This window comes from Chiloscyllium punctatum, chromosome 40, assembly GCF_047496795.1.
Source record: "Chiloscyllium punctatum isolate Juve2018m chromosome 40, sChiPun1.3, whole genome shotgun sequence".
Classification (NCBI taxonomy): Eukaryota; Metazoa; Chordata; class Chondrichthyes; order Orectolobiformes; family Hemiscylliidae; genus Chiloscyllium; species Chiloscyllium punctatum.
In genome coordinates this window covers 58,177,311-58,193,454 of record NC_092778.1, presented here as the reverse complement: position 1 = coordinate 58,193,454, position 16,144 = coordinate 58,177,311, and the positions used below count along the sequence as shown (strand labels likewise).

Genomic DNA, 16,144 nt, shown 5'->3' with positions numbered 1-16,144 from the left:
CATTCACCCTTTCTCTAATACCCCTCTCATGCCTAATGTATCATCTTCTGTCCAGTCTGTCTCTGCTGTCCTGCTCCACTTTCTTCAGATTTATCTCTGTGCTGAATTTCCTTTGCATATTTTACTCTCCACTTTTGCCTCCTTCTCAAATCATTGACTTCAGCTGCTTTATTGCACCTGTCTGGTTTTGTCATTAATTTCTGCCCTTTTCTTAAACTAACCTCATCTCTCCTTGATTTTGCTTTCCCAGTCTCTTCTCTGTCCTGGGTCCTGTGGAAGTATTCTCTGCTCTCATCCTACTATGTCTGGTCCAATTTCATCTTGAAGAAAGTGCTGTATCATTTTCACTGATCAAAAGCATCCCAAGCTTTTGATTTACTTCTATCTGAGGAACAGTAAAAACGAGAATCATCTGCAGTAAATGGGCCTCTATTGTAAACCAGCAGCAGATTGACTGATAAGTTCTGAATGCATTGAAATGTTTAGTGAGAGCCCTTTTTAATATACCAGCAATAATTTGGACATATTGGTTGTAAAATTAAATTGACCCTCTAGCATGGCATCTTATTTGTTTCAGCATATATTCTGCATTCTGGAAGATTAAGTTAAACTTAATAGGATCAGTAATAAGATCATAGTATTGCTATAATGTGGAAAGAGGCCATTTGACCCATTGGGTCAGCACCAACCCTCCAAACAGCATCCTACACAGACCTAGGCTCCAACTCTATCCCTGTTACCCTTTTAATCCACCTAGATGGTACATCAGAGATTTATAGTATCCCTACAATGTGGCCTGTTGAGTCCACACCAACCCTTCAAACAGCATCCCATCCTGACCCATTCCCCTACCCTATACCTGTAACCCTGTAGTTCCCATGGCCAATTCACCCAACCCACACATTATTTGACACTACAGCCAAGCCACCTAAGCACTACATCCATGGACTGTGGGAGGAAACCAGAGTACTCAGAGAAAACCTGTGTAGACACGAGAAGTATGTGCAAACTCCACACAGTCACCCAAGGCTGGAACTGAACCTGAGTTCCTGGCACTCTGAGGCAGCAGTGTGAACCACTGAGGCACTCTGCCACCTTAGTGATACCAGTGATGCTAGAGTGATGGACATAGACCCTTGGAGTAGGTTGCTGAATCCTTTGTTTCTGTTCTGCCATTCAATTTGATGGAAGTAATGTATATCTTAACTCCTTTGATCTAACTATGAATCTTCTTGCCTTACAGAAATCTGTCAATCTCAGTTTTGAAGTTTACAATTGACCAAACTCAACAGCCTTTTGAGAATTTTTTTTGGATGGGAGGCATTATTCCCAGATTTCCCCAATTTTTTGTGTGATAATGTCCTTCCTGATTTCACCCTCAATAGTCTAATTTTAAAGTTATCCCACTGTATTCTGGGTCCCACTGATATGCATAATGTTTAGATTCATACCTGTATAGAGGGGAAAATAATAATAATCACAATTCTGAACGCGAAATAAAACATGAAAATGGGTTGTTAAACATTGAGAACAGTGAAAGGATGTTTCTCACCAGCAATCTTTCATTCGTTTGGTAGCTGGCCTATCTTGGAGGAAAAACTAATTAAAGTTAGCAGTGGATTTGGCAATCACATTAACTGCAGGCTTGAATAAACCAACATCTAATTTATCAAATTCTGGTTCTCTGGGTGCTGAGGCCTTGAAATCTTTTAAAACAGCGATCACAACAATGCATTAAAAAGTTACAATATTTTCAGACCACTGTTTTATGACTTTGCTTTTCATTTCCAGCAGAATAATATTTCCTAATCCATTTAAGAACAGAATCTTGCTGTGCATGTCACTTTCCAACTTCACAGAATTCTGTAGATGTTTTGAAAAATTTTTTAAATATCATTGGGGCACAATTGGACCAGTGATTGTTTGTGTGCCATGGAGTATTAAACACAGCAACCACACAGTGACAGCTTCCCTTTACATTATGCTTCCAACATATTAACATTCCCTAAAGTCTTTGACAGAAGCAGCATCAGAATTTGGTACCGAGCCTCATGAGGAAATGTTAATGCTATTCAAGGGCTTCAGGGCTCTAGAACAACTTTGCAATTATGTCACAGCGCTGTGCATCACTGAGCATAAATAGCACAGTGGAGGAGGAGGTAGTGAGTGTGTTGGTTAGTGGTTGGTTGAAGTCTAACGGCGTAATAGATTATTTAGAAGAGAGAAGCACATATAGAGAACATTCTTAACTAATGTAACTAAGTGTCAGTGGGCTATCTATGATTACCATGAATAGCAGGATATAGTGTTAATATTATAATAAATCATGTGATTTGGAAGTCCATGCCTGAAGATAGTTCTTGCCTTCTGCTAAACCGGTCTGTCTTGAACTCAAACACGTTGGGTGGCATCATGCTACATTCAAGCTTTAAGAAGTGATTTAAAGGAGAAGAGATGGGCAGATTTTGGAATACACAATGAGTGGAATCATTTGTCCAAAATGTTTCTCGTCCCATTTAAAACATGATGCTGTCAAGGTGGACACTTTTTAACCTTTGTCTGGATTTTTCTGAGAGATGGAGATAGGGAAACAGTCTTGCCATCTCCCCAAGTTTGGATAAGGATTTCCCTATGTAATATTAAAGGGACTATTCCCAATTTGTTTCCCATCGTTAATTCCTTAGCAATCTCCTGAGCAATGAACAGTTACACTTATTTCTCGTTTCTTGATAAAGATAAATTTTAAAAACCATATTCATTCTACTAAAATCACACAATCCAAACAGCTATCTGACTGCTGGGCTTACTTTAAGGAGAAAGTGAGGACTGCAGCTGCTGGAGATCAGAGTTGAGAGTGTGGTGCTGGAAAAGCACAGCAGGTCAGGCAGCATCCGAGGAGCAGGAGAATCTTGCTTTACTTTAACTTCACTTAAGAGTAAAAGAGTAATTTATCTAGCATTTGCTGTTTTAGGCAACAATTGTAGACATTGTCCTGAAAATTACTAAGGACTTCAAAACTTGCTCCTCTCAATTTCTTAGCATTCAAGTACCCACGCTGTTTTATTGGTAACCAGCACATAGTACACTATAGGTGCTAAGTAATAGGGGCAGAAAATGCTGTAACTACTCAGAAAATCTGCAGGATCCAACGCAAGAAAAGTGAAAGCAAAAAGTGCTGGAGAAGTCAATAGGTCTGGCAACTTCCGAGGACAGAGAAACAGTATTTACATGAACAAAAGCAGAGAATTCTGGAAAACTCAACATGTCTGGCAGCATTTGCAGTGATCAAAAAGAGTTAACATTTCAAAATCCAGTGACCCTTTGTGAGAACACTGATCATGTTAACTCTGTTTCTCGCCCCACAGATGATGAGTTCTTCGGCACTTTTTGTGTTAATTTCAGATCCCTGCTGTCAAAAGTATTTTGCTTTAATTTGAAACAAAAAGAAAGTTTGCTTGATAAAGATGGTCACCACCCTGTCCAATCAATGATATTGATATTTAGAAAGACATCAGAACAAGTAATTTCAAGTAATTGTTCAACTTAATGTAACTAACTTACAAGTCATTTTTTGACTTTACTAAGTTTTCATGGTTTACAGATGTTTCCAAAGTTATAGGCCTCTCTGATTGTCTCTTATTCAGGTTACATTTTATTAGGAAACACTTCACCACATCTCACTTTACCTTTGTCTCAGCTTGTCTCCTCATGGCTCTGTTTTCTTAAAATAATTCTCCTGTTCTTTATTTTGAACTGTAATTTCTGTCAAGTGTTGTAAAATATGATTAGTTCTTAATGGTGAAAAGCAGCCTGCCAATGTGGACCTGAACGTCCTTATTGTGTATGAAGTGGTATTTAATTTTGTTAACCAGGTGGGCTATTAATGTTAAGAAGGCAAAGAGTACATCTTCATCCTACCAAAATCAGAAAGCAATACCAAATGGTATAGAACAGAATGTCAGAGTACAAAAGTTTTCCCCTTTACTTCCCTGCTAGTAATAGCCATTTAAGTGGAGTCATTGACTGTCATTCTGTTCCCTCAGTCTTCTTCCTAGTAGGTTTAATCGGTGGGTGTGACAGAGCAAAAGGAGAAGGGCACAGCAATAAGAATGGCAAATCAGGGAATGGTGCAAATTGAAATTGACTGAGTCAGAAAAGGGACGATTTTAAGGCCCCAGCAAACCCTGATTTCCTAAAAAACTCAGCGAATGCTTGTTTATCTCTGAAATTAATTATCCACTAAATTAACAGCCCACGAATGAAATCAAGAGGAATGCCTGGATGAAAACATGCAATTTTCCGAGTTCATTTGTTGGTGAGCCATTAATTACCAAGAGAAACAGTCATTCTCCCAATTTTCACTGGAAGGAATATTGCCTCTATCGTACCACATGGGAAAAAAAAAACACATCAGTGACTACATATCAATAATTTCTCTAATGAGGTTTGTTCAACAAATTGCCTGACATTAGTACAATCAGTAAGGAATGTATTTTCATTTGTTTTGGTTTCACATACCTAATTACAGATTTCAGTATTCATATAACATATGATGCTTAATATTTTCCCCTGAAGACCAAAATATAATCAGTTTGTTTTATATTCCAGAACTCATTTTAATTTTTATCTATCAGGGAAGTAATCATATTTTTGTTTTATTTCCACAAATTATAGAATAACAGTTCATAAACTTGACATAAACATATTACTTTATCCTGACCACGATACGCAGTGGCTTTCAACCAAATGCTACCTGATAAACAAAGACAATTGCCAATAATTACACTCAGTTCAGTTGTTGTCAAGTCCTTGGGATTTTCTTTCAAACAAATCAACAATTAGCTCAACCATTCCTTGTTAACTCCTCAGGATTTTGATGTAAGATCTGTCTTTGTCAGACCAAAGTCTATGGCTTGACCAATACCTTCCCATCCTATTGTCACAGCTATAATGTAATTCCTTGGTCCAGCTACCAATTACTCTTCAATGCCCATCCCACCAGTATGCGATAAACTGAATACACAGGGCCTCAGCACAACCAGGCTTACATTCATTAATAGGGAAGAGATAAAGGTTTGGTGACATAATTCAAAATGATCAATACAATGAAAGCGTAAATAACCTGTTGGCTTAGAGTGTGAGAGAGAGTGTGTGTGTGTGTGTATGTGAGTGGGAGTGTGTATGTGTGAGTGTGCATATGTGTGTGTCTGTGTGGGAGTGGGAGTGTGCGTGTGTCTGTCTGTGTGGGAGTGTGTGAGTGTGCATGTGTGAGTGTGCATGTATGTGTGTGTGGGGGTGTGTGTGTACGCGTGTGTGTGTGAGTATGTGTGCGAGAGTGGGAGTGAGAGTGTGTATGTGAGAGTGTGCATGTGTGGGAGTGGTAGTGTGTATGTGTGAGTGTGCATGTGTGAGCGTGCATGTGTGTGTGGGAGGGACTGTGTATGTGGGAGTGTGGGTGTGTGTGTGTGGGAGTGTGTGTCTGTGTGTGCATGCACGCATGTGTGTGTGGGAGTGTGTGTCTGTGTGTGCATGCACGCATGTATGTGTGGGAGTGTGTGTCTGTGTGTGCATGCACGCATGTGTGTGTGGGAGTGGGAGTGTGTGAGTGTGCATGTGTGTGTGAGAGTGGGAGCGTGCGTGTGTGAGTGTGAATGTGAGTGTGCATGTGTGTGCGTGTATGTGTTTGGGTGGGGGTGTGTGTGTGGGTGTGTGTGTGTGTGGGTGTGTGTGTGTCTATGTGTGTGTGTATGTGTAATGGGCAGTACATAGAAGGTATCCCATGTCGGTATTTAAGAAACAAATGGGAAATAAAACTACCTTTGTAGGAAACAATCTTTCATCATTAGATAGATTGGCATACAGTAACACGGCTGAGTACAACAAAGCTGCTGGCTTCTTTGCACTGGCAGCTCTGAATGGATGGGATTTTCACCCCTGGGTTTTTGATTGCCACAAAATGTGGCAATCCTTTTTGAATAAAGATGATGCAGTGCTCCTGCTGATGTCCAACTGAAGGCGGAAACTGCTGTGGTCTCCACAGGATTTTACCCCTAGCTATGGTAGGAATTCAGAGATAAGGCTGCATTTGAAACCTCTTGATGCACTTTAAATCTTTTCATTTCCCCATTAGTCCCCTGGGCATGAGAAGTCAGAGCAAGTGTAGTTTTCAGGTGCAGTGGTTTTAGAGAACACTGGAGAATTCAACCAAAGTACACTGATGCAAAGCAGTCTCCAGTTCAAAATGGTATTAACAATATTTATTTTTATACATTACTTTAATATTACATAATAAACTTCTTTAATATAACATATCACTCCAATCTTATGTTGTTATTTGTTAAGTAACAAAGCTAATTACTATTACAACAACCCTATCGCAATTGACATTGGTGCAACACTTTCAACATTTCATGGAGCAACAGAGAAGTCGAGTTGATTGAAGGAGCTTCTCTGAAGCAAAGGCTGAGGGGATGGCAGATACAAAAGTGTTTCTATAAAGATAAGAAACCATGAGGAGATAAATTGAGACAAAGTTGAAGTTCTTACAGCAGTGCAGATTTAAATTAGCGGTGGTAAGATGGATATAATATTTTGCGTTTAGAAAAGTTGGCACAAAAAAAAGTGACACTAGTCAGGAGGTTCCAAAGGCTGAAAGATTGAAACAGTGAATCAGATTTTTCTGTGGATGGTTTTCCTGACCAGCTGTTACAACATAGGATGAAGGTTGGTGGAATCTGCTCAAGGTTCTAAAGCCTGTGAATGAATGTGAGACAGAGAAGGTGTTTTCATTCATGGACAAGACCAGACCCAGGGCAGACGTAAGGTATTCACTAATAAATCCAATGTAGAATTAAGGAAAAAAAAGCTTCTTTACGTGGAAAATGTTTTGAACATGGAAACTTCTACCACAAGAAAAGTTAAGACAATTAACATAGGTGCATTCAAAGAGAATCTGGAGAAGCACACAAGGAAGTAAATTATGGAGGAATATGTTGAGGAATTAGGCGAAGAGGGTTAAGAGGAGAATCATGTGGAGCATAAACGCTGGAATGAACCTGTGGATCAAATTGGTTGTTTCCAATTTGTGGCTGCTGTGCCATCCGAGTCACTTTTTGACAGGTACAAGAACAGGCCACAGTGAGTCATTCTTATGAAGTTACCAGTGACTGATTAGAATACCTCAGAATAATGACATTTAATATTAAATTTGGATATCACCATGTGGCGAATCACAACCATTTCACAGCATAGTCCTGATAAGTCATTAATTATCACTTTGTTTATTTTGGTTACTTAGTGTCTGAAACTGATTTAAAATGACCATAATGCCAGTATTGGATGCCCTCAAATCTCCACTGTGTAATGAGATTTTCAAAGCAATAACAATGCTACGCGAATGCTTCCAAGGATAAACTTTATAAAAAGGTATCTGACTGAAGCATGCTGTCCCTTGTGTGAAGTTCCACAGTGTATGATTAAACAAAGAACATCACTCCATCAACATAATCCAGCATTGTGAAGAAACTACTGCAATAATCTTATAGGCACTTTGATAATTTTGCAAACACAAGTAGAACGGGGAGAAGGCAGTAGATGGGCACCTGACAAAAGATGGGCCGAATGGTCTCATTCTATGCTGTATTGGTTCTGTGACTCTGAGAATGTGACCCACCAGAGCTTAGTAATGCCCTATTTGCAAGTTCAGCTTTTTTTTTCTGAAATGCGCAGTGTTTACTTGCCGCGGGAAACCTGTAAAAAAATCCTGTAAATCTGGCAGTGCTGTTTCAGTAATGTTATTTGTTTTATTTTAGAAAGTTGGATGCATTCATATATGACGCGGCGGTGCTCAATTACATGGCAGGACGGGATGAAGGCTGCAAACTCGTAACAATCGGCAGTGGATATGTCTTTTCGACCACTGGTTACGGAATAGCTTTGCAGAAAAGCTCACCTTGGAAACGTCAAATTGACCTGGCTCTCCTGCAGTTTGTTGGTGATGGTATGGATAACTTACCTTATTCATGAGCTCACGAGTTCTTGTTGGATATTCACATTTACCTTCTTGTTAAATTCACACTCTCTCCAAACCCCGCCCCCCCCAGCATGCAGCTCCTGTTGCTTAAATAAGAAGATTCTTTACAGCACAAGTTGTGAGATTCAAAACCGAGAGTGCAATGCCATTCCTGTCGTAAACCAAACTAAGAATTTTTGGTGAAATCATTCAGCGCAGAGGTGTGTCGAAGCGACAGGAAAATGGGTGGCACGGTGGCTCAGTGGTTAGCACTGCTGCCTCACAGCGCCAGGGACCCACGTTTCGTTCCACCCTCAGGCATCTGTCTGTGTGGAGTTTGCACACCCTCCTTACGTCTATGTGGGTTTTCTCCCACAATCCAAAGAAACAGGGGGTGGTGGTGGAGGGTTGTTTTTCAGATTGGAGGCCTGCCACAAGGATTGGTGCTGGGTCCTCTACTTTTTGTCATTTATGTAAATGATTTGGATGCGAGCATAAGAGGTACAGTTAGTAAGTTTGCAGATGACACCAAAATTGGAGGTGTAGTAGACAGTACAGAGGGTTACCTCAGATTACAACAGGATCTTGACCTGATGGGCCAATGGGCTGAGAAGTGGCAAATGGAGTTTAATTCAGATAAATGCGAGGTGCTGCACTTTGTGAAAGCAAACCTTAGCAAGACTTATACGCTTAATGGTAAGGTCCTGGGGAATGTTGCTGAACAAAGAGACCTTGGAGTGCAGGTTCATAGCTCCTTGAAAGTGGAGTCGCAGGTAGACAGGAAGACAGGATAGTAAAGAAGGCTTTTGGTATGCTTTCCTTTATTGGTCAGAGTATTGAGTACAGGAGTTGGGAGGTCATGTTGTGGCTGTACAGAACATTAGTTAGGCCACTGTTGGAATATTGTGTGCAATTCTGGTCTTCCTCCTATCGGAAAGATGTTGTGAAACTTGAAAGGGTTCAGAAAAGATTTACAAGGATGTAGCCAGGGTTGGAGGATTTGAGCTACAGGGAGAGGCTGAACAGGCTGGGGCTGTTTTCCCTGGAGCATCGGAGGCTGAGGGGGTGACCTTATAGAGGTTTGCAAAATTATGAGGGGCATGGATAGGATAAGTAGGCAAAGCCTTTTCCTTGGGGTCGGGGAGTCCAGAACTAGAGAGCATAGGTTTAGGGTGAGAGGGGAAAGATATAAAAGAGACCTACGGGACAACGTTTTCACAGAGAGAGTGGTACGTGTATGGAATGAGCTGCCAGAGGAAGTGGTGGAGGCTGGTACAATTGCAACATTTAAGAGGCATTTGGATGGGTAGATGAATAGGAAGGGTTTGGAGAGATATGGGCCGGGTGCTGGCAGGTGGGACTAGATTGGGTTGGGATAACTGGTCCACATGGACGGCTTGGACCGAAGGGTCTGTTTCCATGCTGTACATCTCTCTGACTCTATTGCAGATTAAATGGATTGGCCATGAGAAATGCAGGGTTACAGGGATTGGGTTGGATGCCCTTCGGAGGGTTGGTGTGGACTTGATGGGCCAAATGGCCGGATTCCACACTGTATAGGGATTCTGTGATTCAGACATGAAGATATTTGATATATTAGTAAAATGGTGCCCAGTTGTGGCAGTTTGAATCTCTTTCCATTTTATATCCTGTCTTTTAAATGGGGTTGTGTTTCCTCATTTTCTGTGTTTCACTATCCCTTCTCTTTGACTTACTCTGACAGTTGCGAGTTTGCATCCAGATTGAGGGTTATAAGGTTTGAAATGTAAACCTGCCCAAATTCCCCTCTGTGTACGTGCTTCCTCACTTGCTGAATGTTTTCAGCTTTTTCTAGTTCTTTTTTTTAACCAGATTTCTAGTATTCTCAGGAACATAGCCTGCCACCAAAATGTACCAATTCCTCCAACTCTAATGCATATCATCTCCACATTGTGGTACTGTACAGCTGTGTCACAATTAAGGTCTGAGCTGTTTTCAAGATTAAATAAATAGAATGTGAAATATTTTGGAGCATAAATTGATTCTTCTCGACTTACTGTTTATACCATATTGAATTTTTTTTTATAGGCATTGATTTATGGGCTGAAGGGACCAGGAGCTGAATTTTAATCAGACACAAGATCATTTGAGTTGATTTAGATTAGACTGGCAAATTCTTTCAGGATCGTGGTGCTGTGCATCTAGTTGGGAGAGTATTTTCAGTGGGCTGGCATGATAGAGGTTTATATGTCTCAGTGCAACATGAGATTCTGATGGAAGAAATTGTAAGAAAATAGGTGCCTGATGGTTTTTTTTTAAAAAAATCAAAATGTAACCGTCTCTTAGTTCAACAATTTTTTGCAGCCAATTCTATGTGAGTAAAGCTTTGCAAATAGGGGCTGGATTACAGGGAGGTGGTGAACCACAGGCCAATCTGCTGGAGGCATGGTCTCAAAATCCGTCATGGCAGGCGGTAAAATTTAAATTCAATAGAAATCTGGAATTAAAAAGTTAAGAATCACAACACCAAGTCATAGTTCAACAGGTTTAATTGGAAGCACACTAGCTTTTGGAGCCTGGTGTTGTGTGATTTTTTAACTTTGTGCACCCCAGTCTAATACCGGCATCTCTAAATCATGGAACTAAAAAGATAGTCTCATGGTGAGCATGTAATCATTGCTTACAAAAACACATCTAGCTCACTCGTGTCCTTTAGGGATCAAAATCTGCCATCCTTACCTGGTCTGGTCAACACGTGGCTCCAGTCACACAGCAAAGGGTAACAAATATGGGTCCAGCCAGCAATACCCACATCCCATGAATGAATAAAAACAAAGATCAAACTTGTTTCTCAAAGAAGTGGCTCTTTCTAAAATGAGTGGGGGCGTTAATAAATGAGTGTGTATAATCGACATGAAGCATTTCTCGGAGGTATCCTACCAAGCCTTACTGAATGTGCAGAGACACTCTTTTCCAAGAACATGAAATGCAGAACAGCACAGTTCAGGAACAGACCCTTCAGCACACTATGTTTGTCCCAACCATGATGCTATTCAAAATTAATGCCATTGACCCGCACATAGACCTAATGCCTCTACTCCTTGCCTTTTCATGTTTCTGAACTCTTGCCATCATATTTGTTTCAACTACCTTCCCTGGAAATACATTCCAGACACCTACTACCCTCTGCATAACAAAAACCTGCCTCACATACCTCACTTTAAACTGATGAACCCGACCATTTGACATTTCCTCATGGTAGACTGGTTAGCAAGGTTAGATCACAGGGAGAATTAGCCATTTAGACACAGAACTAGCTCAAAGGTTGTAGACAGAGGGTGATGGTGGAGGGTTGCTTTTCAGACTGGAGGTCTGTGACCAGTGGAGTGCCGCAAGGATCAGTGCTTTTCGTCATTTATGTAAATGATGTGGATGTGAACATAGGAGGTATATTTAGTAGGTTTGCAGATGACACCAAAGTTGGAGGCGTAGTGGACAGCGAAGAAGGTTACCCCAGAGGACAGTGAGATCTTGATCAGATGGGCCAATGGGATGAGGAGTGGCAGATGGAGTTTCGTTTAAGTACATGTGAGGTGCTGCATTTTGGAAAAGCAAGTCTTAGCAAGACTTAAACACTTAATAGTAATGGGGTAAAAACAATGACTGCAGATGCTGAAAATCAAATACTGGATTAGTGGTGCTGGAAGAGCACAGCAGTTCAGGCAGCATCCAACGAGCAGCGAAATCAACGTTTCAGGCAAGGCTTTTGCCCGAAACGTTGATTTCGCTGCTCGTTGGATGCTGCCTGAACTGCTGTGCTCTTCCAGCACCACTAATCCAGTACTTAATAGTAATGTTCTAGGGAGTATTGCTGAACAAAGAGACTGCTGTGCACATTCATAGTGCTTTGAAAGTGGAGTCACAGGTAGATTGGATAGTGAAGAAGGCATTTGGTATGCTTTCTTTTATTGGTCAGTGAATTGAGTACAGGAGTTGGGAGGTCATGTTGTGGCTGTACAAGCAATTGGGCAGGACACTTTGGAATACTATGTTCATTTCTGCTGTCCCTGCTATAGGAAGGATGTTGTGAAACTTGAAATGATTTAGAAAAGATTTACAAGGATGTTGCCAGGATTAGAGGGTTTGATCTATAAGGAGAGGCTGAACAAGCGAAAGCTATTTACCCTGAAAAGTCGGAGGCTGAGGAGTGACTTTACAGAGGTTTATAAAATCATGAGGGTCATGCATAAGGCAAACAGACAAGGTCTTTTCCCTGGGGTAAGGGAATCCAAAACTAGAGGGCATAGGTTTAGGGTCAGAGGGGAAAGATATAAAAAGGACCTAAGGGGCAAGTTTTCATGCAGCTGATGGTGTGAGCTTGGAATGAGCTGCCAAGGGAAGTGGTGGAGGCTGGTACAATTACATCATTTAAAAGGCATCTGGATGGGTATATGAATAGGAAGGGTTTAGAGGGAAATGGACCACATGCCACCAAATGGGACTAGATTAATTTAGGATATCTGGTCAGCATGGGTGAGTTACACTGAAGGGTCTGTTTCTATGCTGTACATCTCTATGACTCTATCCCCATTCTTGGAAAAGGACGCTGACTATCCACCCTATCCATGCTTCTCATAATTGTAAATACTTCTATCAGGTCACCCTTCAGCCTTTAATGCTGTAGAGAAAATAATCCAAGTTTGTCTAACTTCTTCTTATAGCTAATGCACTCCAATCCAGGCAACATCCTGGTAAACCTTTACTGCACCCTCTCCAAAACCTCCACATCCTTCCTATAGTGTGGTTACTACACAATATTCCAGACATATTCGGATGCTGCCTGATCTGCTGTGCTTTTCCAGCACCACTCTAATCCTAACTAAAGTTTTATACAGCTGCAACATAACTTGCCACTCCAAAAGCTTGAACACATGCACCAGCAAGTTCAGGAACAGCTTTTTTCTGGCTGGTATTAGATTGATGAATGGACTCTCTAACTTCAAATAATGCTGATCTTGCAAATATTGATCTTGCTTCATGCACACCCTAAACAACGTAATCTGTATGCCTCTGTCTAAACTTTTTATTCACCCTATCATCTGTATGTCCTTGCTTACTATGATCTGCGTGCACTGCTTGCAAACAAAGATTTTGACTGTACTTAGATACACGTGACAAAAAATAAATCAAAACAAATCACATCAGATCAAATTTTATATTCAATACCTTTACAAATGAAGGCAAGTATACCATATGCCTTCCTTACCACTTGCACCCCACGATCCCTCTGTATACCAATGTTCTTGCCACTTACTGTGTACTTTCCTCTTGCATTGAACCTTCCAAAATGTATCACCTCACTTGTATTCATTAAACTCTACCTGCCATTTTTCCACGCAACTTTCCAACTTTGACAAGCTTCCTCACTATACACAAATCCATAATATCCGCTGCCCTACCCTCATCAATCATTTTCCTCACTTCTTCAAAACACTCAATCAAATTTATAAGACAAAGCCTCCCCTGCACAAAGCCATGCTGACTATCTATAATAAGTCCATTCTTTTCTAAATGTAGTTAAATCTTGTCCATAAGAATTGTCTCCAATAATTTCCCTACCACTATGTAAGCTCACTGGCCTACAAGTTCCTGGATTATCCCTGTTGGCCTTTTCAAACAAGTAAGCAACATTGGCTATTCTGCCTGTGTCTAAAGAGGAGACAAATATTTCTGTCAAAGCCCCAGAAATCTCCTTCTTTGCCTTCCATATTAAGGCTCTGGTAACTTATCTACATTAATGTTTGTTAAGATACACAACATCACCACCTTCTTAACATTGACATGCCCTAGAATACATACATATCCCTCCCCAATCTTATCTAGGTCTTTCTCCTTGGTGAATACCAATGCAAAGTACTCATTAAAGACCTCATCCATTTCCACTGGCTCCATGCGTAAATTCTCTCCTTTGTCCTTGAGTAGACTTACCCCTTCCCTAGTGACTCTCTTGCTCTTACTGTATGTATAAATGTCTTCAGATTCTTCTTAATCCTAACTGCCATTTCATTGCCCCTTCTAGTCTTCCCAATTCCTAATTCCTTCTTTAAGTTCTAAGGGGGATATCCAAGCACCCAATTCATGGTCATGTCACAAAGACTGCTCCTTTTTAGAAAGAGTATGTGTGTGTAGTCACCTGGTCTAATGGAGTCTAGTGGAACCAAACTGTGTAACTCTTGATATCAATGATTTTTTGGTTAGGACAAGGGTGGTGGGGGAGCGTTGGCAAAGCTTATTCACACAATGTACTTGCATCCCTCTTTAAATATTGCAGACTATAATGCATTGTATTTGTTTGTCTCCATATTGAACCCAAATCTATTACCATTTGAACCTTACCTTGAAGATTCATTGTTATTCAGTAAAGGTATTGAGGATTTGGATCAAAGGTGGGTCTACTGAGTTTGGGTATGGGTCAACAATAACTCAGTAAAATAGGTTGGTCAACTAAATGGTCAACTCTTGTTCCTTTGTCCAGGGTTTCATTTGCTCTCAGGAGGCGGTCTGGACAATAAAATCACAAAGAGTTGAGTCAGAGTGGTTCCGAAAAGTGGTCCTGCCATCCGTGTGTTTTCCCAGGACCAGCACCAGATGAGTCGAGGCTGCCCACTCCAAGTTATACTTTAATAAGCTAAGGCTCAACTAGTTGCCATTTTATGCTGCTTCTAGCAAAACTGCAGTGGCAGGGTGAACGTCCACCCAGTGGAAGGTTGTCAGCTAATTGGAAGCAATCGGCTTCCCTACAGCAACCTTGGAGGGATAGCAATTTGGGGGGAAGTGAAGGTGGGGTGGATTTGGGCAAAGTGAACAGACAACAATGGCACATTGATGGGTACATACATTGAAAGGCTGTCTCTGCACTATCAATGTTAGGTCAGCATAACAGACAAGTACAGCAGCTATATAAACTGGGATAGGGTTAGGCCCATGCTATCAACAGACACCACTTCTAGGACGACATTTAGATTGTCTTGGTTAACTTTTGTACATTGCCTTTTATAACTAATTGAAAATTCCCGAGCATGACATGTGATAATCCACTTGCTTGCTTGTTTCCTTCATTCATGCTCATGTTCAGAAACATTTACAATCACAGCCTTGTGAGCTTCCTAACATAGCATCTTCATGACAATGCTGATTATCAGTGCATCTCTTTGAGAAGGTATTTGTCACAAATGTCACTTATTAAAATTTATAGAGGTTCACAGAACAAAACAGACACTCTCTCATTCCCTGTTTCCTTCAGACAAAAAGAACTGTGGGAACAATTTTTTTCCTCTTCTATATAATCAGAGCTCTGTTATACATGGTTCTTGCAGTCAGTGAGGTTGCTGTATTTGGTCCCTGCCATCATTTACATTCCCCTGTGGTCTTGGTGCTGAGCCTGACTTTTTCTGTAAAATTGACTAGGGTTCTGTAACACAGGAAAAGGTTGAGACAATGTTAAACTGTGAAAGTGAGGCTAGAGGATTTTATTCATGTGATGAGAGACAGAATTCTGAATACCTGTCATGCTGATTCACACAGATGTATCAACTGCCAAAATAGAATATATTACTTCAAAGTTCCTCCACTGAAACAGGCCATTCAGCCCAAATAATCTGAGCTGGTGTTATGTTTCATGTGAGCCTCCTGCTAAACCATTCCATCCAGCCCTATTTCTCTGCTCCTTTCTCCTCCCTGCATTTATCTAGCTTCTCATTCTATCAGTGAATTGTGGACATAGCCCACAAGAACACATTTCAGGTATGTGGAGCATTTAGCCCGCCGCTTAACTGGAATGGACAGAATGTTGATTTCAGATGCAAACAGAGGACTTTGCTTCATGGGTGGATTTGACATCAACTGACTGGATTGATTGGATTTGCAGAGCAATTACTCACGTTCAATAACAGTGTGAGACAGTTAGGCAAGCTGCTGGTTGCACTTTTGTTTATTCACTTGTGGGACATGGGTGTCTCTGGCTGGCCGGTAATTATTGCCCGTCTCTAACTGCTCTTGAACTGAGTAGCTTGCTAGGCCATTTCAGAGGGCAGTTGAGACTCAACCACATTGCTGTGGGTCTGAAGTCACATGTAGGCCAGACCAAGTGAGGAT

General features: G+C 40.9%; 1 protein-coding gene across 6 annotated transcripts in view; it reads left to right on the top strand.

The window, feature by feature from the left end:
• Nucleotides 1-16,144, top strand: part of grin2aa (glutamate receptor, ionotropic, N-methyl D-aspartate 2A, a) — a 304,643-nt gene that overhangs the window by 252,519 nt on the left and 35,980 nt on the right. For all 6 annotated transcript variants that reach the window (XM_072559998.1, XM_072559997.1, XM_072560002.1 and 3 more), the window contains exon 12: nucleotides 7,812-7,999. In XM_072559998.1, the coding sequence (XP_072416099.1) occupies nucleotides 7,812-7,999 (188 nt within the window). The remainder of the gene's footprint in view (nucleotides 1-7,811; nucleotides 8,000-16,144) is intronic.